Source organism: Anomaloglossus baeobatrachus, chromosome 4 (assembly GCF_048569485.1).
Source record: "Anomaloglossus baeobatrachus isolate aAnoBae1 chromosome 4, aAnoBae1.hap1, whole genome shotgun sequence".
Classification (NCBI taxonomy): domain Eukaryota; kingdom Metazoa; phylum Chordata; class Amphibia; order Anura; family Aromobatidae; genus Anomaloglossus; species Anomaloglossus baeobatrachus.
In genome coordinates, this window is record NC_134356.1 from 1,811,122 (window position 1) to 1,832,980 (window position 21,859).

General features: G+C 45.5%; 1 protein-coding gene across 11 annotated transcripts in view; it reads left to right on the forward strand.

Moving 5' to 3' along the window:
• EPS8 (EGFR pathway substrate 8, signaling adaptor) overlaps positions 1–21,859 on the forward strand; it is a 297,407-nt gene that overhangs the window by 166,816 nt on the left and 108,732 nt on the right. For all 11 annotated transcript variants that reach the window (XM_075343463.1, XM_075343467.1, XM_075343469.1 and 8 more), the window contains one exon: positions 457–491. In XM_075343463.1, the coding sequence (XP_075199578.1) occupies positions 457–491 (35 nt within the window). The remainder of the gene's footprint in view (positions 1–456; positions 492–21,859) is intronic.

The window sequence follows — 21,859 nt, forward strand, 5'->3', positions numbered from 1 at the left end:
AGGAATAGTCGGGGGGATGGGTGGCATGATGTCTTGGGTGGGAGGTGATGGCTGAGGAATCTAGGGGTAGGAGTGATGGCCGGAGTTGGGGTGATGGTCTGAGTGGGGGTGATGGCTGAGTAGTCGGATGAATGGGTGGTGTGATGTCTGGATTGGGAGAGTGATGGCTGAGGAATCTAGGGTTGGTAGGAGTGATGGCCGGAGTGGGGGTGATGGTTGAGGAGTTCGGGGGAGAAGATGCATGATGTGGCGGGGCGGTTGAGGGGCGTGATGGCCAGAATAGGGGTGATGGCTGAGGAGTCGGGGTGATGGGGGACGTGATGGCAAGAATGGGGGTGAGGAGAGGGGTAGGCATAGTGGGCGTGATTGTCAAAATGGGGGTGATGGCTGAGGAGTCTGGGGGGTGATGTTGGCACTATTCGTGTTTCTCACTAGTCTCTTGTCCTTGGTTTGCAGTTTTCCCGCGGTCTGGACCTCACGCCACAAAGCAGGTAAGTGTATAACATTAAGCAGTGGATTGGAGGGAAACGTTGTGTACAGTGGGGCTAGCGGGACCAGGGACATTTACTGGGTCATAAATATGGAGTCTTCACTAACCAACAGAGCGTCAACAATCTGATATCTCTGGTATAGGAGACACCCGATAGTGATGTATATCCTGTGTGTGGCGTACAGAGGGCCGTGTGTGTGTATGTGTGTGTGTATGTGTGTGTGGCGTACGGATACGGAGGGCCGTGTGTGTGTGGCGTACGGAGGGCCGTGTGTGTGTGGCGTACGGAGGGCCGTGTGTGTGTGGCGTACGGAGGGCCGTGTGTGTGTGGTGTGGTACGGAGGGCCGTGTGTGTGTGGTGTGGTACGGAGGGCCGTGTGTGTGGCGTACGGAGGGCCGTGTGTGGTGTGGTACGGAGGGCCGTGTGTGTGTGTGTGTGTATGTGTGTATGTGTGTGTGTGGCGTACGGAGGGCCGTGTGTGTGTGGCGTACGGAGGACCGTGTAGGTGTGGCGTACGGAGGGCCGTGTGTGTGTGGCGTACGGAGGACCGTGTGTGGTGTGGTACGGAGGGCCGTGTGTGGTGTGGTACGGAGGGCCGTGTGTGGTGTGGTACGGAGGGCCGTGTGTGTGTGGTGTGGTACGGAGGGCCGTGTGTGTGGCGTACGGAGGGCCGTGTGTGGTGTGGTACGGAGGGCCGTGTGTGTGTGGTGTGGTACGGAGGGCCGTGTGTGTGTGGTGTGGTACGGAGGGCCGTGTGTGTGGCGTACGGAGGGCCGTGTGTGTGTGGTGTGGTACGGAGGGCCGTGTGTGTGGTGTGGTACGGAGTGCCGTGTGTGTGGCGTACGGAGGGCCGTGTGTGGTGTGGTACGGAGGGCCGTGTGTGTGTGGTGTGGTACGGAGGGCCGTGTGTGTGGTGTGGTACGGAGGGCCGTGTGTGTGGTGTGGTACGGAGGGCCGTGTGTGTGTGTGTGTGTGTGTGTGTGTGTGTGTGTGTAGTGTGGTACAGAGGGCCGTGTGTGTGGTGTGGTACAGAGGGCTGTGTGTGTGTGTGTGTGGTGTAGTACGGAGGGCCGTGTGTGTGGTGTGGTACAGAGGGCCGTGTGTGTGTGTGTGGTGTGGTATGGAGGGCCGTGTGTGTGTGTGGTGTACTGATTGCCGTGTGTGTGTGTGGTGTACTGATTGCCGTGTGTGTGTGTGGTACGGAGGGCCGTGTGTGTAGTGTGGTACGGAGGGCAGTGTGTGTGTGTGTGTGTGTGTGTGTGTGTGGTGTGGCGTACAGAGGGCCGCGTGTGTAGTGTGGTACAGAGGGCCGTGTGTGGTGTGGTACGGAGGGCCATGTATGTGTGGTGTGGTATGGAGGGCTGTGTGTGTGTGTGTGTGTGTGTGTGTACTGATTGCCGTGTGTGTGGTGTACTGATTGCCGTGTGTGTGGTGGGGTACAGAGGGCCGCGTGTGTGGTGGGGTACAGAGGGCCGCGTGTGTGGTGTGGTACAGAGGGCCGCGTGTGTGGTGTGGTACAGAGGGCCGCGTGTGTGGTGTGGTACAGAGGGCCGCGTGTGTGTGGTGTGGTACAGAGGGCCGCGTGTGGGGTGTGGTACAGAGGGCCGCGTGTGTGGTGTGGTACAGAGGGCCGCGTGTGTGTGGTGTGGTACAGAGGGCCGCGTGTGTGTGGTGTGGTACGGAGGGCCGTGTGTGTGTGTGTGGTGTACTGATTGCCGTGTGTGTGGTGTGGTATGGAGGGCCGTGTGTGGTGGCGTACAGAGGGCCGTGTGTGTGTGTGTAGTGTATAGAGGGCCGTGTGTGTGGCGTGGTACCGAGGACCATATATAGCTGTATTCGGGCATAGGTGATATTTGACTGTGACATAGATCGTATGTGAAATGGACACAGAACTGTGTGTGACGGGGTGGGCTGTTGTGTTCCGGTGTTGAGCACCGGTGGTCCCGATCTTGTGTAGGTATATAGAGGGGGGGGGGGTAGGCTCAAGCAGGATGTGGAATCTCATATCTTCACTGAGGTGTCTCCACTTTTCGGGCCACGATCATCTTCGTGTCCAACACTGACTCCATTACTTCTGTTCTTGTCGCAGGAATGCTTATTTCTATAATCCCTAATCCCTCGTGCCCATCCTCCAGGACTATAGCTACCAGTTCTCTGAAGAACGCTGGATTAGGCTGTGCAAGGCCTGACCTCTGCCAAATTCGGCCAAACCAGTTTTGACCTCCTCGATATCCAGCCATGCCAGGACTGACCATGCAAGGCCTTATCTCCTTAAAACTGCCCATCAGAGGCCTGACCTCCCTCATATCCAGCCATTCAAGGTCTGACCTCCCTCATATCCAGCCATTCAAGGTCTGACCTCCCTCATATGCAGACATTGGAGGCCTGACCTTCCTCATATCCGGCCATTCGAGACATGACCTTCCATGTATCCAGCCATCAGAGGCCTAAGCTCACGTGTATCCAGTCATACAAGCTCTGACATCCCTATTATCTGGCCATCCGAGGCCTGACGTCCCATGTTTCCAAATATCCAAGCCCTCGCCTCCCCTTTATTCAGCCATCCGAGGCCTGACCTCCCGTGTATCCGGCCATCCGAGGCCTGACCTCCCGTGTATCCGGTTATCCGAGGCCTGACCTCCCGTGTATCCGGCCATCCGAGGCCTGACCTCCCGTGTATCCGGCCATCCGAGGCCTGACCTCCCGTGTATCCGGCCATCCGAGGCCTGACCTCCCGTGTATCCGGCCATCCGAGGCCTGGCCTCCCGTGTATCCGGCCATCCGAGGCCTGGCCTCCCGTGTATCCGGCCATCCGAGGCCTGACCTCCCGTGTATCCGGCCATCCGAGGCCTGACCTCCCGTGTATCCGGCCATCCGAGGCCTGACCTCCCGTGTATCTGGTCATCCATCGCCTCGTAATCTTAGTCTACATTGTACATAGATAAATTGTGCACCAATCACAATCTGATCCTAAATCATGAGACACAATTTGATCACAACATACCGCAATCACTTGATCCGTAATCTACCGCTTGGCTTTTCCTCTTGTGCATCACCTGACCTGTAGCGCCTCCTCCAGGGGCGCCATGATATTACACGCAGGTCAGTGTGCGGCACGAGACGCCGGAGGCTGCAATCATCTCACCTTGATTTCCTCCTGATTATCCGTCATCATACAGCGCTGATCACACAAATCAGTAGAGTACACGCGCCCTGTATATGTGTGTGTGTGTGTGTATGTATATATATATATATATATATATATATAATATATCTCTATCTATCATATATATATATATCGTCACACCCCGCTGATCTGTAATAAACCAGACTTGTCACCTCTGTCTGATATGGATTATTTGTCACATTATCACCACCGATAACAACGAGCAACACGAGGGCTGGCTCAGCCGTATACACTGGATATAGATATATACACAGCCGTATACACTGGATATAGATATATACACAGCCGTATACATAGGATATAGATATATACACAGCCGTGTACACAGGATATAGATATATACACAGCCGTGTACACAGGATATAGATATATATACACAGCCGTGTACACAGGATATAGATATATATACACAGCCGTGTACACAGGATATAGATATATACACAGCTGTACACACAGGATATAGATATATATACACAGCCGTGTACACAGGATATAGATATATATACACAGCTGTACACACAGGATATAGATATATACACAGCTGTGTACACAGGATATAGATATATACACAGCCGTATACACAGGATATAGATATATACACAGCCGTATACACAGGATATAGATATATATACACAGCCGTGTACACAGGATATAGATATATACACAGCCGTATACACAGGATATAGATATATACGCAGCCGTGTACACAGGATATAGATATATACACAGCCGTGTACACAGGATATAGATATATACACAGCTGTACACACAGGATATAGATATATACACAGCTGTACACACAGGATATAGATATATACACAGCCGTGTACACAGGATATAGATATATACACAGCTGTACACACAGGATATAGATATATACACAGCTGTACACACAGGATATAGATATATACACAGCTGTATACACAGGATATGGATATATACACAGCCGTGTACACAGGATATAGATATATATACACAGCCGTGTACACAGGATAAAGATATATACACAGCTGTATACACAGGATATAGATATATACACAGCTGTATACACAGGATATAGATATATACACAGCCGTGTACACAGGATATAGATATATACACAGCTGTATACACAGGATATAGATATATACACAGCCGTGTACACAGGATATAGATATATACACAGCTGTATACACAGGATATAGATATATACACAGCCGTGTACACAGGATATAGATATATACACAGCCGTGTACACAGGATATAGATATATACACAGCTGTATACACAGGATATAGATATATACACAGTCGTGTACACAGGATATAGATATATACGCAGCCGTGTACACAGGATATAGATATATACACAGCTGTACACACAGGATATAGATATATACACAGCTGTACACACAGGATATAGATATATACACAGCCGTGTACACAGGATATAGATATATACACAGCTGTACACACAGGATATAGATATATACACAGCCGTGTACACAGGATATAGATATATATACACAGCCGTGTACACAGGATAAAGATATATATATGCAGCCGTGTACACAGGATATAGATATATACACAGCTGTATACACAGGATATAGATATATACACAGCCGTATACATAGGATATAGATATATATATACACAGCCGTGTACACAGGATATAGATATATATATACACAGCCGTGTACACAGGATATAGATATATACACAGCCGTACACACAGGATATAGATATATATACACAGCCGTGTTCACAGGATATAGATATATATACACAGCCGTGTACACAGGATATAGATATATACACAGCCGTATACGCAGGATAGCGATATATACAAAGCCGTATACGCAGGATAGCGATATATACAAAGCCGTATACGCAGGATATAGATATATACACAGGATATAGATATATACACAGCTGTATACACAGGATATAGATATATACACAGCTGTACACGCAGGATAGCGATATATACACAGCTGTATACACAGGATATAGATATATACACAGCTGTATACACAGGATATAGCTATATACACATCGGTATACACCGGTGTGACTGGGTGTACAGCAGAGCAAGAAGAGACAACAGGCCGAGGATGATCCAACAGTTTTACTAACAGGAATACAGGAACAGCACACGACAAGTCCAAATAAAACAGATTCGGGGGCACCTCCCGATAATCCAAAGTGCCAGATCACGACGTAATAGTCCTTTTCAGAGTCCCAGAAATCCCACACAATCCACTGGATGGCGAGATCTGTCCGTAGAATCAGATCTCGCTCCCTTCCTCTTCAAAACTCAGCTCCCAACTGCACTTAGAAACAGGAGTGTATTGTCTGAGCTCGTGGGCCCGCCCCTCAAGGGTAGGGGTCTATGCAATGGTTGGGACCACTAGAAGATTCTAGAAGGTTGGCTCCGAGATGTCTACAGGTTTGTGTAGTTGGCGTTATCCACTGCTTACGAAACAATGGGAAGTTCCCCTGGCTGTGTGGACAAGAGATAATTGCATTATGGGCCCAGAGACACAGGAGATGGGGGGAAGGTATGGTTACTTGCATCCCAAGACATTTCAAAGTGTTCAGTAAGTACAACCAAAGGAAAGTGACATCACATCCTGACATAGTATACAGCAAATACAGTGAGAAGGTAAAATACATCACATGGCATCTTATACAAAAAATATGGGATGGAGAAAAGCACATACATCATGACAATCCCTTTCCCTCCCAACTTGTGTACGTACTAGGGACCTCTACAGGTCGCTGGTTAAGTACACGCAGGCATGGCTGACAGGACTCAAGGCTCCTCTTGCCTGGACAGTCCATCTGCATTTTGGTGTTGGCTGCCCCTTCTATACTGTATGGTAAAGTTATAGGGCTGCAGAGCCAGGCTCCATCGCAGTAAGCGTCCATTGTCCCCAGAGACTCTGTTCAGCCAGGTGAGGGGATTGTGATCAGTAACCACAGTGAATTCTCGCCCATACAGATACGGCCTTAGTTTCCTAAGGGCCCACACTACAGCCAGACATTCTTTTTCAACAGTTGCATAGGCCACTTCTCGGTCCAGCAGTTTCAGGCTGAGATAGGCAATGGGGTGTTCGTCCCCGGCTGCATTCACCTGGCTGAGGACAGCTCCCAGTCCATAAGAAGAGGCATCCGTCTGCACAATGAATCTCCTCTTGTAGTCTGGAGCAGCCAGATCAGGATTGCAGACCAGAGCGTCCTTCAGCCGGTTAAAAGCCTCATCACAGGCTGGAGTCCAGATCACCAGCCGGGGCATTGTTTTCTTGGTCAGGTCGGTAAGAAGCTTGGCCACAGTGCTGAAATGAGAAACAAATTTTCGGTAATAACTGGCAGTGCCCAGAAAAGCCATAACTTGTTTCTTAGTTTGGGGTACAGGCCAGTCTCTAATAGCCTGGATTTTGGCAGGCTCAGGACGGAGCTTCCCTCCTCCCACTCTATGCCCTAGGTACTGGACTTCACCCATCCCCAATTGGCATTTATCGGGTTGAATGGTTAGGCTGGCTGCAAGAATCAGGTCCAGAATAACGGCTACTTGATGCAGATGTTCCTCCCATGTGTGGCTGAAGACGGCGATATCATCCAAGTAGGCACAAGCAAAGTCACCACATCCCCGGAGGATCTGGTCCACCATTATCTGGAAGGTGGCCGGGGCATTTTTCATTCCAAAAGGCATGCTTAGAAATTCATACAGACCAAAGGGGGTTATAAAAGCGGACCGTTCTCTCCCTTCCTCCGTTAGAGAGATCTGCCGGTATCCCTTACTGAGATCCAAGGTAGTGACATATCGGGACCCAGCCAGTCGGTCTAGAAGTTCGTCAATACGAGGTATTGGGTAAGGATCGCTGACGGTATGGTCGTTTAGTCGCCGATAGTCCACACAAAATCGAGTACTCCCATCCTTCTTGGGTACTAACACCACAGGGGAGGCCCAAGGGCTATGGGAAGCCTGGATTACCCCAAGCTGTAACATCTCCTCCAGTTCGTGCTGCATGGTGTTTCGAACTGATTCAGGTACCCGGTAAGGAGCCTGTTGTATGGGACGGATGCCCTGAGTGTCCAGAGGATGTTGGGTGACGGTGGTTCGACCTAGTTGGGATGAGAAAGCAGCCCGTCTCTGTTGAAGCACTTCCAGCATCTGGATTTTCTGTAAGGAATCCAGGTGATCTCCCAGAGAAACATGTTCCACAGTGGATGGGGCTCTCTCTGCTTCCACGAGATCAGGTAGAGAGTCCTCATCCTCTTGACCATCTTCTGAAGCCAACCGACAGCTTGCTATCATTGGAATGTTCCGGTCATGGTACTCCTTAATCATATTCACATGGACAGTCTTTTGCCTTAGCCCCTGATCATCTAAAGCAAGAAGGTAATTGGTATCATTCAGTTTTCTGAGAACCCGGAAGGGACCCTCCCATGTGGTCTGCAGTTTATTCTGCCGATGGGGAACAATCATTAAGACTTGTTGTCCTTCTACAAACTCCCGACAGCGTGTTTTACAGTCATACCATGTCTTCTGTCTGGTTTGAGCCATACGTAAATGACTCTGGGCAAAACTAGCAAGTTGGGCCAGGGTTTCTCGCAGCTTTAGGACATAAGGGACAACAGGGGCTCCTGTATCTTCAACTTGCCCCTCCCAGTATTCCTTGAGCAGGGTTAAGGGTCCTCGGACCTTTCTTCCATAGAGTAGTTCAAAGGGGGAGCACCCAGTGGACTCCTGGGGAACTTCCCGATAGGCAAACAAGAGATGGGGTTGGTACTTCTCCGAGTCTGAATCTCGGTCCGTGAAGGCCCTCAGCATATTCTTCAGAGTGCCATTGAATCATTCACAAAGTCCATTTGTTTGGGGATGATACGGGGTCGTTCAGATCGATCGTACTCCACAGGTGTGCCACAGACACTGGACCAACTCTGACATGAACTGGGAGCCTTGGTCCGATAAGATCTCACTGGGGAATCCTACTCTGGTAAAAATAATAACCAAGGCCTCGGCCACCTTGGCTGCAGAAATACTTGACAAGGCCACGGCTTCCGGATATCTGGTGGCATAGTCCACAACAGTGAGAATGTACTGCTTTCCAGATTTACTTGGTTTAGCCAGAGGTCCAATGATATCGACAGCTACTCTTTGAAAGGGTTCTTCTATTATAGGGAGCGGTTGCAGGGGTGCCTTTGGGTGATCTCCGGGTCGCCCTCTACGCTGACATATGTCACAAGTTCGGCAGAAATGCGCAACTGCTTGGCAAATCCCCGACCAATAAAAAGTTTGAGTCAATCGTCTCTCGGTGCGGGTTTTGCCTTGATGGCCAGCAGTAGGAATGTCATGAGCCAGGTGTAATAGGGGAAATCTGTACTTCTGAGGAACAATCAGCTGTTTGCTATAAGTCCAGGGCTTATCTAGGGAGTCGGCATTGGCAACCCGATACAGAAGTCCATTTTCTCTGATAATTCTTTCTCCGTTCTCCCCTAGCTGCCCTATTTCAGCTCGAGCTCTAAAACTAGCCAGGATGAGGTCAGTCTCTACTTCTTGTCTAAACTGAACTTTATCCCAAGTAACATTCATATTATCCCCACAAGAAGAATCACTCACCGGCTGTAATGGCAGTTCTGGTGGCCTCATTTCCATGGATGGGTTGTACACATCCAGATGGGCTGCTCTCTTGGCTTGACTTCTGGTTACCGCACCGACAAAGAGGCAATGAAGATTCCCCACATCATTTCCTAGAAGAACGTCTGCAGGGAGGCCGCTCATCACACCGACCACACAGTTTGGCCCCAAAGCCATAATCCAGGGTCACACTCGCTCTTGGAATATATCTCTGGGTACCTCCTGCCAGTTCAATGGCAATTCCTGGTCCCTTTTGAATTGCTTTTGGTTGAATTACTCTGGGATCGGCTATGGTGAGGAAAGCCCCAGTGTCACGGAAGCCAACAACTTTTTGGCCATCCAGCACGACCTCCTGTAGATGTTTGTGCTGAAGATCAGAAGAACAGGTGGCTGGAGCTCGCACCCCATAGACTCTGGGTAGGGGAGCCAGGATATCGGAGTCACTTGGCAAGTCATCAGGCACAGAATCCAGCTCTTCTCCTGGTGAAGGTGTCTGTAGATAATGAACAGGCAAAGGCGGTCTGTAGTTGTTCTGCCTCTGAACACCTGGACATTGGAATTGCATGTGCCCAGGCTGCCCACACCCATAACATCTGCGCTCTGGGATTCTTCCTCCACGTCGTATTCCCAAAGGTGGAGCATGAGTAATGCGAGGCACAGTCACACGAAGGTCCCCATGAGTTGACGGTCTAGGGTGATGGTGAACATTGGGGCCAGAAGGACCAGGGGCCGCCAGCGTTGGGGGCTGGTGGTTTTTTTTCTCACTGAGTAGTAGTTTTTTCCACTGAGGCTTGATGGTGAGAGCCTCATCAGAGCTGCAGCTTCCTCCACAGTGGCAGGTCTCCTTTCACGCACCCATTCCCGGATCTCAGCGGGGCACTTGATGTAAAACTGCTCTTTTAGGAGGACCTGGAGGACGGTCTCCAAGGTTAAGGCCTCCTCTGCCTCCAGCCAACGATGCCACAGATGTTTGAGTTTGTGAGAATACATCTTGAAAGACACTTCCTCATCACATGCTAAAGTACGGAACTGAGTCCTGTAAGTGTCTGGCGTTACAGCATAATGTTCTAGAATAGTCTGTTTAATATCCGCATACTCACAGTTCCACCGAGGGTCCATAGCTCTATAGGCTGCGGCAGCTCCACCCTCTAAGAGCCCAACCAGATGCCGGACGCGCTCCCTTTCTGGGACTTCCATTAATCGGCACTGATGCTCAAAGTCCTGGAAGAAGCCCTCAATGTCACCAGCAGCCTCATTAAACGGCTTGAAGTCTTTGCGGGACACTCTGGGAAGTTCCCTCATGGTGGGTGCTTGGGGTTACATGGTAGCATAGAGCCCACATATATATACCTTAATCCAGTTAAAATAAATACACATGACTCAGAGATGCATTGGCAAAAAATGGCCATGTTGTTTTATTAATGGTTACGTTAAAATGTATAACTTTAAATAGATTAAATACTTTTCCATAAATAAATAATTTCCAAAGAATTACCAACAATTTACATATCCATATAAACATATAAACCCATAAATCCACCCAATGAAAGTTGGGTGATTTTTTTTCCACCCGGCCTAAGTATCACAGATACGCAGGCCCCCCAAACAACACAGCCATTGCTCAATTGCATATTGCATCCCTAGATTGAAAATATCAAGACCCACTTCTGATAAATGGACCTCGCCCCCTCTATACAAACCCTGAATATAAACCTCTAAATCAATATGCCTGTAAGAAAAACCACCCATTTTTTGCAAATACTTACTCATTGACCTATTCACTCTTTTCCGGATTTTTTCCATAAAAACTAATTCCCCACTACTCCAAATCAGACGGGGTATTATTTCAGAAAAAATTAACGAAGCACTTGGAAACATATTCTGAATTAAAGAAAAATCCCTCATTAGTTGACCCATTAAATCCAGTGTTTTTATTCTACCTAGATCATTACCCCCTATGTGAAAAATCAATAAATTGGGAGTAGGGTAACGACCGATGAACTTTCTAACACTACCCACCAGATTTTCAATTCTCAAGCCCCTAATACCAAACCAAAAGACATTAACAGAGTCCACATTAAACGAAAGGTTTTCTGAATAAATTCTACTTGAAGCTCTGATCTGAGCCCAGTGGATGAACCAGTGCCCGAACAGCCAGATGACTAGTCGGCCTAGAATAATTGAAGAAAAACATAAATAAATCACAATAAATTAGGACGAACATATAGTTTGTACCTATTTGAAGACCATCTTCCAATATTGCGTATCTTCTTAACACCTAGACCCGCACTAGCAGCTTCTGTTGCAGCTCCAATTCTAAATGAATGGGATGAATAACCTCCACCATCCAGCCCCAGTTTTCCCAAGCATTTTTTTAAGATTGCAGAAAACTGGAACCGGGAAACAGAAGAACCATCCCTATGTAAAAATAAAGCACCCCCTAGATCAGGACGAATAAGAGCCCAATTGGATAAATTAGCAACTGGACAAACCGGACAACCCGGTATGGTCTTTAACTTTAAAGAAACACCCTTCCCAAGTTGATCTGTTTTAGATTTTCTAATAAAAAGAAAAACAAACTGTCCTTTTATAACTAAATCCTCATGCAATAAACCGGTTGAACTATTTCTATTAGCGGAAACCACTTCCCCTATACGTAATGCTGCAAAGAAAGAAACAACAAAAATGGCTCTAAACAAAGTAAGCTCAAAGTGATCAAAACAAACCTCACTGAGGATACCCCATATACCTTTTAACAAATCAAAAGATATCGGACGCCTAGTATCCGGCGTAAACGATACCCTCTTTAACCCCTTTAAACACTGACACACTGAAAAATGCCTCAACAAAGATTCCTTTCCATTCAGCTTAAAAAAGAAGGAAACTCCTGATAAACTTTTATGAATAGAAGAATAACTATAACCACCTACCACATGCAAACTAATAAACTGCAAAAACACCTGAACATCAGATGAAAGAATTTCAAAGCCATTCTCCTCACAAAATTGCACCCACTTCAACCATGCATCTGAATACGACTTCCAAGTAGCTGGCGACAAAGAATTCCTTATATAAAATTGGATTAACTCGAAATTGCCCCCCATAAGTGGGACGGGCAAAGGGTCACCTCCGAGTCTGCCCCTGGCAAACACGCCCGAAATTCCTCCAACCTCTGAAAAGATAGATGATCAACAGCAGGGTTAGCATTTGATAACCCAAGACGTGCCTTAAGCAAAATGTTATACTTAAGACACAAAACAACCAACTTCCTAAGCAAGCAACACAAAACTGGACACTTTAAAGAAAGACAATTTACCGAGAACCAATCCTTGGCTGTCCGAATATAACAGAATACGTTTGTTGGACAGCATTTCACCCCATAATGAAATAACAACAAACAACAGAAATAACTCCAAAACAACTCTTTTACTCAATAAACCTCTCGCCTGCCAATCACTAGGCCAGATCCCTCCACACCAATGAGAACCAAACACAATACCAAAACCACTTGCCACACTAAAAGACAGTGCTAGGTCCATCGATGAGACAAAGTCACTCTGCACACAACAAAAACCGTTAAATGATTCTAAAAATTCTAACCATACCTGTAGATCAGCCTTAATCTCCCTCGAAACCCTAATATGCGAATTCGCTGACTTCACCCCTTTGGTAGCATCATACAATCTCCTAGAAAACACCCTACCCATAGGTATAATCCTCAACGCGAAATTAAGGCTCCCTAACAGAGATTGAAACTCCCGTAACGTAGCCTTCTCCCTACTCAACAAACCAACAATTATACCCTTTAACTTCAAAATCTTTTCCTGAGGGAGACTCAACTCCATTGTTTCAGAATCCAACACAATCCCCAAAAACTCCAACCTAGTACAAGGAAAAACTGTCTTATCACTTGCCAAAGGTACCCCAAAACTGGACATAATGCGGATGAAATTACCTAACAATTCTAAACAACTCCCTGACAACCGATCCCCAACAAACAAAAAATCATCTAGGTAATGTAAACCCCCCCCCTTCTCCCACTGATTCCTGAACTACCCAGTGTAAGAATGTAGAAAAAGATTCAAAATAAAAACATGAAAGTGAAAAACCCATGGGCAAACATTTGTCAAAATAAAACCCTGCATCAAAATAAAAACCCAATGAATTAAAACCGGAAGGACAAACAGGTAGTAACCGAAAGGCAGACTTAATGTCAGCTTTAGCCAGCAATGCACCATTACCAAACTTCCTTAATAAATCAACAGCTAAATCAAACGATGCATAGCTGACTGAGGCTGCACTATGGTCAATCTCATCATTCAACGAACTACCCCTAGGGTACGATAAATGGTGAATTACCCTAAATGAATTTGGTTCTTTTTTAGGAACAATTCCTAACGGAGAAATTCTAAAGTTAACAAACGGGAGGAACTGAAAAGGACCTGCTACCCTACCTAATCCTTTTTCTTTATCAATGTGCAACCTAACAGTGTCAAGCTGCACATTGACTGATTTCAAATTCTTCATTACATAACACCCGACACCTGAAAATGAAGGCACATAAAAACCATCCCTAAAACCATCACGGATGAGATCCGCTTTCTCCTGATCGGGAAAGCGTCCTAACCATGGAAGCATTTTTTCCAGGCTCACCGGCATCAGGGCCTTTGAAAAAAATGCTCCTTGCCTCCAGACACCTGTACATTGGGCTGACCATGCTTCTTGAAGCACTTAAACAAGGGGTGCACCCCACCACAGAACGAGCACTTGTGTCGAAAACGGAATTTACCCTGCCATTTGCACGACGACTGATTAAAAGCGAAGCACACCCCCCCCGCTTAACAATCTGATTAGTCGGCTGTCTAGAAAATGTGCTCCTTTGTGGCAGCATTAAGTTAAGCCAAAGGCCCACATCCTTAATGCCCCACTTCAGAGACGAGTGCACAGATAACTTTTGCCTGAAGGCCTCATCATAATTAAGCCAGGCGAGCCCGCCAAAACTACGATAGGCCTCCAGGATCGTATCCTGGTGATGAAATAACCCGCCACCCATATGTGGGAATTTTTCACTCAGGACAGCAGCATAAATACTGAAAGCCTGGAGCCAAGAGTGAAAAGACCTGAAGTTCTTCTTCCTTTCACTCTCAGCCTCAAGCTTACTATCAGTCCTATCAGCCCTATGCTGCGGCTCTCTCACCGCCGGGAGAAGGGTAAACAAATCTACATACTCTAAATTCCATATTTTTTCTTTAACGGAGGCACTAAGGTGAAATCCCAAAGGCGAGATCTCACACACTAGTGCCTCCTTTAAATGTGACTCAGCTAGACCCAGAGACCCCTCCCGAGACACCTCAGGAGCAGGACCCCCAGGCAGCCGACCACTTTGCATAAAAAATTCAGACATCGTCTGAAAGACAACATCCTTCACAGAATCCCTATTACAATTAAACACATTAAAGTTCTCACCAGAGCGATCAGGCCTTGAAACCGATCCTCTTCCGGCGGTGTCTTCACTAAACGCCTCCCCGGCTGGGCTTCCATCATCTTCGGATCCTTCTGAAGCGCTCCAGGCCAACAGCTCAACCGCAGCCCCAGCTGAGCTCTTTTGCAAGGGGCGCGGTAAAGAGCGCTGACCCGGCGCCGCTTCCGCCGGCGTATTGGAAGGAATCGCCGCCGCTGCCACCGCGCCGCCTGATGACGCGGCTTGCCGAGGTTGCTGGGAGTCGCGTGATGATGCGGTCGCTTGATCTCGCCGGCTCCGCCTCAACTCTCACGATGCTGCTGAACGACCGTTCGCCGAGACTCCGCCTTCCCGCAATACTTCTGCCGCCTTCCTGCTCCGGACCCGGCCTTCATGCGATGCGGATGTTCTCCTCGATCCTCCGCCTGACCTCCTAGAAGCGACCACCGGTAAGTCCGCAGCATCCATTCTCCTCTTCTTTCTCAGGACCAGCCGATTCTCGCCGACGTTCTCCACTTGAAAAGCTTCATCAGATGCCGTCGCCACCGTCTCCGCTGCCGCCACTGACACCGAAGCTGGAACCTTCGCCGCCGCCGACCCGGAGCTCAAACAGGACCGAAGCCACTCTTCTCCACTTTCATCACCGGCCCTCCGAAGCAGCTGCAGGAACAGTGACTCCATGTGGTGATTCTTCTTGCTTGACAGGTGACACTGACACAGCTGACCAGAACAGCTGTAATTTATCCAACTTTCTTCCCGCTCAAAACTACCACTGACCAATCACCACCTTCAAAATTGAGCGCGCAACAGGCTGAAGAAAAACCAGTTCAAGCCTGTTCGCGTTACCAGCTGTTATTTCAAAATTAACCCTTTGCAGTCAGGATACCATTACCACACAACCCAAATACCATATAAAAAGCATTGGAATAAATAAAAATAATGCCGAACCTAGTAAAAAGATAAAAAGGGGGAAAATAGAAGATAAAAATGGGGAGGCTCATGCTACCATGTAATCCCCAGGCTTATTGACTCTGGGGATTTTCCAGACTGTCTGGAACCTCTAGCGGCTTCCACAGTGAGCTGCTTATCCAGCAATGCCATCTCCTCCATCCTGCGCTCCTTCTCTTTAGCTCCACGCATGACCTCCATCTTATATTCTATGGTGGTCTCCTCTCCCAGCAAGGCCATCTCCTCCTCGTACCACACAACCCACTGACTTTTTTGGGTATTTACCTCCGGCTGCCGTCTTTCTTCCGTTTGCTGGGAGGATCCTTCCTCAGCGTATTTTGCGCCTCAATCAGCTGCTCCTTGGAGAGTCCCTTGTAGCTGACTCCCAGTTCACGGGCCTTTGTTTGTAGATTCACCGCAGTCCAGTTCTTGTACTCTAAGGTTCTGGTTCCAGCTGTTGATGGGCCGTTGTCCTCCATTCCTTCTGCTCTGATCCCACCGCTGCCAACCAGTTTGTGACGGGGTGTACAGCAGAGCAAGGAGAGACAACAGGCCGAGGATGATCCAACAGGTTTACTAACAGGAATACAGGAACAGCACACGACAAGTCCAAATAAAACAGATTCTGGGCGCCTCCCAATAATCCAAAGTGCCAGATCACGACGTAATAGTAATTTTCAGAGTCCCAGAAATCCCACACAATCCACTGGACGGCGAGATCTGTCCGTAGAATCAGATCTCGCTCCCTTCCTCTTCAAAGCTCAGCTCCCAACTGCACTTAGAAACAGGAGTGTATTGTCTGAGCTCGTGGGCCCGCCCCTCAAGGGTAGGGGTCTATGCAATGGTTGGGCCCACTAGAAGATTCTAGAAGGTTGGCTCCGAGATGTCTACAGGTTTGTGTAGTTGGCGTTATCCACTGCTTACGAAACAATGGGAAGTTCCCCTGGCTGTGTGGACAAGAGATAATTGCATTATGGGCCCAGAGACACAGGAGATGGGGGGAAGGTATGGTTACTTACATCCCAAGACATTTCAAAGTGTTCAGTAAGTACAACCAAAGGAAAGTTACATCACATCCTGACATAGTATACAGCAAATACAGTGAGAAGGTAAAATACATCACATGGCATCTTATACAAAAAATATGGGATGGAGAAAAGCACATACATCATGACAACCGGATATAGATGTATATACACAGCTGTATACACAGGATATAGATATATACACAGCTGTATACACAGGATATAGATATATATACACAGCCGTGTACACAGGATATAGCTATATACACAGCTGTACACACAGGATATAGATATATACACAGCTGTGTACACAGGATATAGATATATACACAGCTGTATACACAGGATATAGATATATACACAGCTGTGTACACAGGATATAGATATATACACAGCTGTACACACAAGATATAGATATATACACAGCTGTATACACAGGATATTGATATATATACACAGCCGTGTACACAGGATATAGATATATACACAGCTGTACACACAGGATATAGATATATACACAGCTGTGTACACAGGATATAGATATATACACAGCTGTATACACAGGATATAGATATATACACAGCTGTGTACACAGGATATAGATATATACACAGCTGTACACACAAGATATAGATATATACACAGCTGTGTACACAGGATATAGACATATACACAGCTGTGTACACAGGATATAGATATATAAACAGCTGTATACACAGGATATATATATATATATATATAATATATATATATACATATACACACACAAGAGGTGGATATATAACTGTATGCACAGGATATAGATATATACACAGCTGTGTACACAGGATATAGATATATACACAGCCGTATACACAGGATATAGATATATACACAGCTGTATACACAGAATATAGATATATACACAGCTGTGTACACAGGATATAGATATATACACAGCTGTACACACAGGATATAGATATATACACAGCTGTACACACAGGATGTAGATATATACACAGCCGTGTACACAGGATATAGATATATACACAGCTGTACACACAGGATATAGATATATACACAGCTGTACACACAGGATATAGATATATACACAGCCGTGTACACAGGATATAGATATATACACAGCTGTACACACAGGATATAGATATATACACAGCTGTACACACAGGATATAGATATACACACAGCTGTATACACAGGATATAGATATATACACAGCTGTGTACACAGGATATAGATATATACACAGCCGTATACACAGGATATAGATATATACACAGCTGTGTACACAGGATATAGATATATACAAAGCTGTGTACACAGGATATAGATATATACAGCTGCACACACAGGATATAGATATATACACAGCTGTACACACAGGATATAGATATATACACAGCTGTACACACAGGATATAGATATATACACAGCTGTATACACAGGATATAGATATATACACAGCTGTACACACAGGATATAGATATATACACAGCTGTATACACAGGATATAGATATATACACAGCTGCACACACAGGATATAGATATATACACAGCTGTACACACAGGGTATAGATATATACACAGCTGCACACACAGGATATAGATATATACACAGCTGTACACACAGGATATAGATATATACACAGCTGTATACACAGGATATATATATAATGTATACAGTTAGGTCCAGAAATATTTGGACAGTGACACAATTTTGGCGAGTTGGGCTCTGCATGCCACCACATTGGATGTGAAATGAAACCTCTACAACAGAATTCAAGTGCAGATTGTAACGTTTAATTTGAAGGTTTGAACAAAAATATCTGATAGAAATTGTAGGAATTGTCACATTTCTTTACAAACACTCCACATTTTAGGAGGTCAAAAGTAATTGGACAAATAAACCAAACCCAAACAAAATATTTTTATTTTCAATATTTTGTTGCGAATCCTTTGGAGGCAATCACTGCCTTAAGTCTGGAACCCATGGACATCACCAAACGCTGGGTTTCCTCCTTCTTAATGCTTTGCCAGGCCTTTACAGCCGCAGTCTTCAGGTCTTGCTTGTTTGTGGGTCTTTCCGTCTTAAGTCTGGATTTGAGCAAGTGAAATGCATGCTCAATTGGGTTAAGATCTGGTGATTGACTTGGCCATTGCAGAATGTTCCACTTTTTTGCACTCATGAACTCCTGGGTAGCTTTGGCTGTATGCTTGGGGTCATTGTCCATCTGTACTATGAAGCGCCGTCCGATCAACTTTGCGGCATTTGGCTGAATCTGGGCTGAAAGTATATCCCGGTACACTTCAGAATTCATCCGGCTACTCTTGTCTGCTGTTATGTCATCAATAAACACAAGTGACCCAGTGCCATTGAAAGCCATGCATGCCCATGCCATCACGTTGCCTCCACCATGTTTTACAGAGGATGCGGTGTGCCTTGGATCATGTGCCCTTCCCTTTCTTCTCCACACTTTTTTCTTCCCATCATTCTGGTACAGGTTGATCTTTGTCTCATCTGTCCATAGAATACTTTTCCAGAACTGAGCTGGCTTCATGAGGTGTTTTTCAGCAAATTTAACTCTGGCCTGTCTATTTTTGGAATTGATGAATGGTTTGCATCTAGATGTGAACCCTTTGTATTTACTTTCATGGAGTCTTCTCTTTACTGTTGACTTAGAGACAGATACACCTACTTCACTGAGAGTGTTCTGGACTTCAGTTCATGTTGTGAACGGGTTCTTCTTCACCAAAGAAAGTATGCGGCGATCATCCACCACTGTTGTCATCCGTGGACGCCCAGGCCTTTTTGAGTTCCCAAGCTCACCAGTCAACTCCTTTTTTCTCAGAATGTACCCGACTGTTGATTTTGCTACTCCAAGCATGTCTGCTATCTCTCTGATGGATTTTTCTTTTTTTTCAGCCTCAGGATGTTCTGCTTCACCTCAATTGAGAGTTCCTTAGACCGCATGTTGTCTGGTCACAGCAACAGCTTCCAAATGCAAAACCACACACCTGTAATTAACCCCAGACCTTTTAACTACTTCATTGATTACAGGTTAACGAGGGAGATGCCTTCAGAGTTAATTGCAGCCCTTAGAGTCCCTTGTCCAATTACTTTTGGTCCCTTGAAAAAGAGGAGGCTATGCATTACAGAGCTATGATTCCTAAACCCTTTCTCCGATTTGGATGTGAAAACTCTCATATTGCAGCTGGGAGAGTGCACTTTCAGCCCATATTATATATAGAATTGTATTTCTGAACATGTTTTTGTAAACAGCTAAAATAACAAAACTTGTGTCACTGTCCAAATATTTCTGGACCTAACTGTATATATATATACACACACAGGAGGTGGATATATAACTGTATGCACAGGATATAGATATATACACAGCCGTATACACAGGATATAGATATATATACACAGCCGTGTCACAGGATATAGATATATACACAGCTGTACACACAGGATATAGATATATACACAGCTGTATACACAGGATATAGATATATACACAGCCGTATACACAGGATATAGATATATATACACAGCCGTGTCACAGGATATAGATATATACACAGCTGTATACACAGGATATAGATATATACACAGCTGTGTACACAGGATATAGATATATACACAGCCGTGTCACAGGATATAGATATTTACACAGCTGTATACACAGGATATAGATATATACACAGCTGTGTACACAGGATATAGATATATACACAGCCGTGTCACAGGATATAGATATTTACACAGCTGTGTACACAGGATATAGATATATACACAGCTGTATACACAGGATATAGATATATACACAGCTGTATACACAGGATATAGATATATACACAGCTGTGTACACAGGATATAGATATATACACAGCTGTATACACAGGATATAGATATATACACAGCCGTATACACAGGATATAGATATATACACAGCCATATACACAGGATATAGATATATACACAGCTGTGTACACAGGATATAGATATATACACAGCCGTATACACAGGATATAGATATATACACAGCTGTGTACACAGGATATAGATATATACACAGCCGTATACACAGGGTATAGATATATACACAGCTGTACACACAGGATATAGATATATACACAGCTGTGTACACAGGATATAGATATATACACAGCTGTACACACAGGATATAGATATATACACAGCTGTGTACACAGGATATAGATATATACACAGCCGTGTACACAGGGTATAGATATATACACAGCTGTATACACAGGATATAGATATATACACAGCTGTGTACACAGGATATAGATATATACACAGCCGTATACACAGGATATAGATATATACACAGCTGTGTACACAGGATATAGATATATACACAGCCGTATACACAGGATATAGATATATACACAGCTGTGTACACAGGATATAGATATATACACAGCTGTGTACACAGGATATAGATATATACACAGCCGTGTACACAGGATATAGATATATACACAGCTGTGTACACAGGATATAGATATATACACAGCTGTGTACACAGGATATAGATATATACACAGCTGTGTACACAGGATATAGATATATACACAGCTGTACACACAGGATATAGATATATACACAGCCGTATACACAGGATATAGATATATACACAGCTGTATACACAGGATATAGATATATACACAGCTGTGTACACAGGATATAGATATATACACAGCCGTATACACAGGATATAGATATATACACAGCCGTGTACACAGGATATAGATATATACACAGCTGTGTACACAGGATATAGATATATACACAGCTGTGTACACAGGATATAGATATATACACAGCCGTATACACAGGATATAGATATATACGCAGCCGTGTACACAGGATATAGATATATACACAGCCGTGTACACAGGATATAGATATATACGCAGCCGTGTACACAGGATATAGATATATACACAGCTGTACACACAGGATATAGATATATACACAGCTGTACACACAGGATATAGATATATACGCAGCCGTGTACACAGGATATAGATATATACACAGCTGTGTACACAGGATATAGATATATACACAGCTGTGTACACAGGATATAG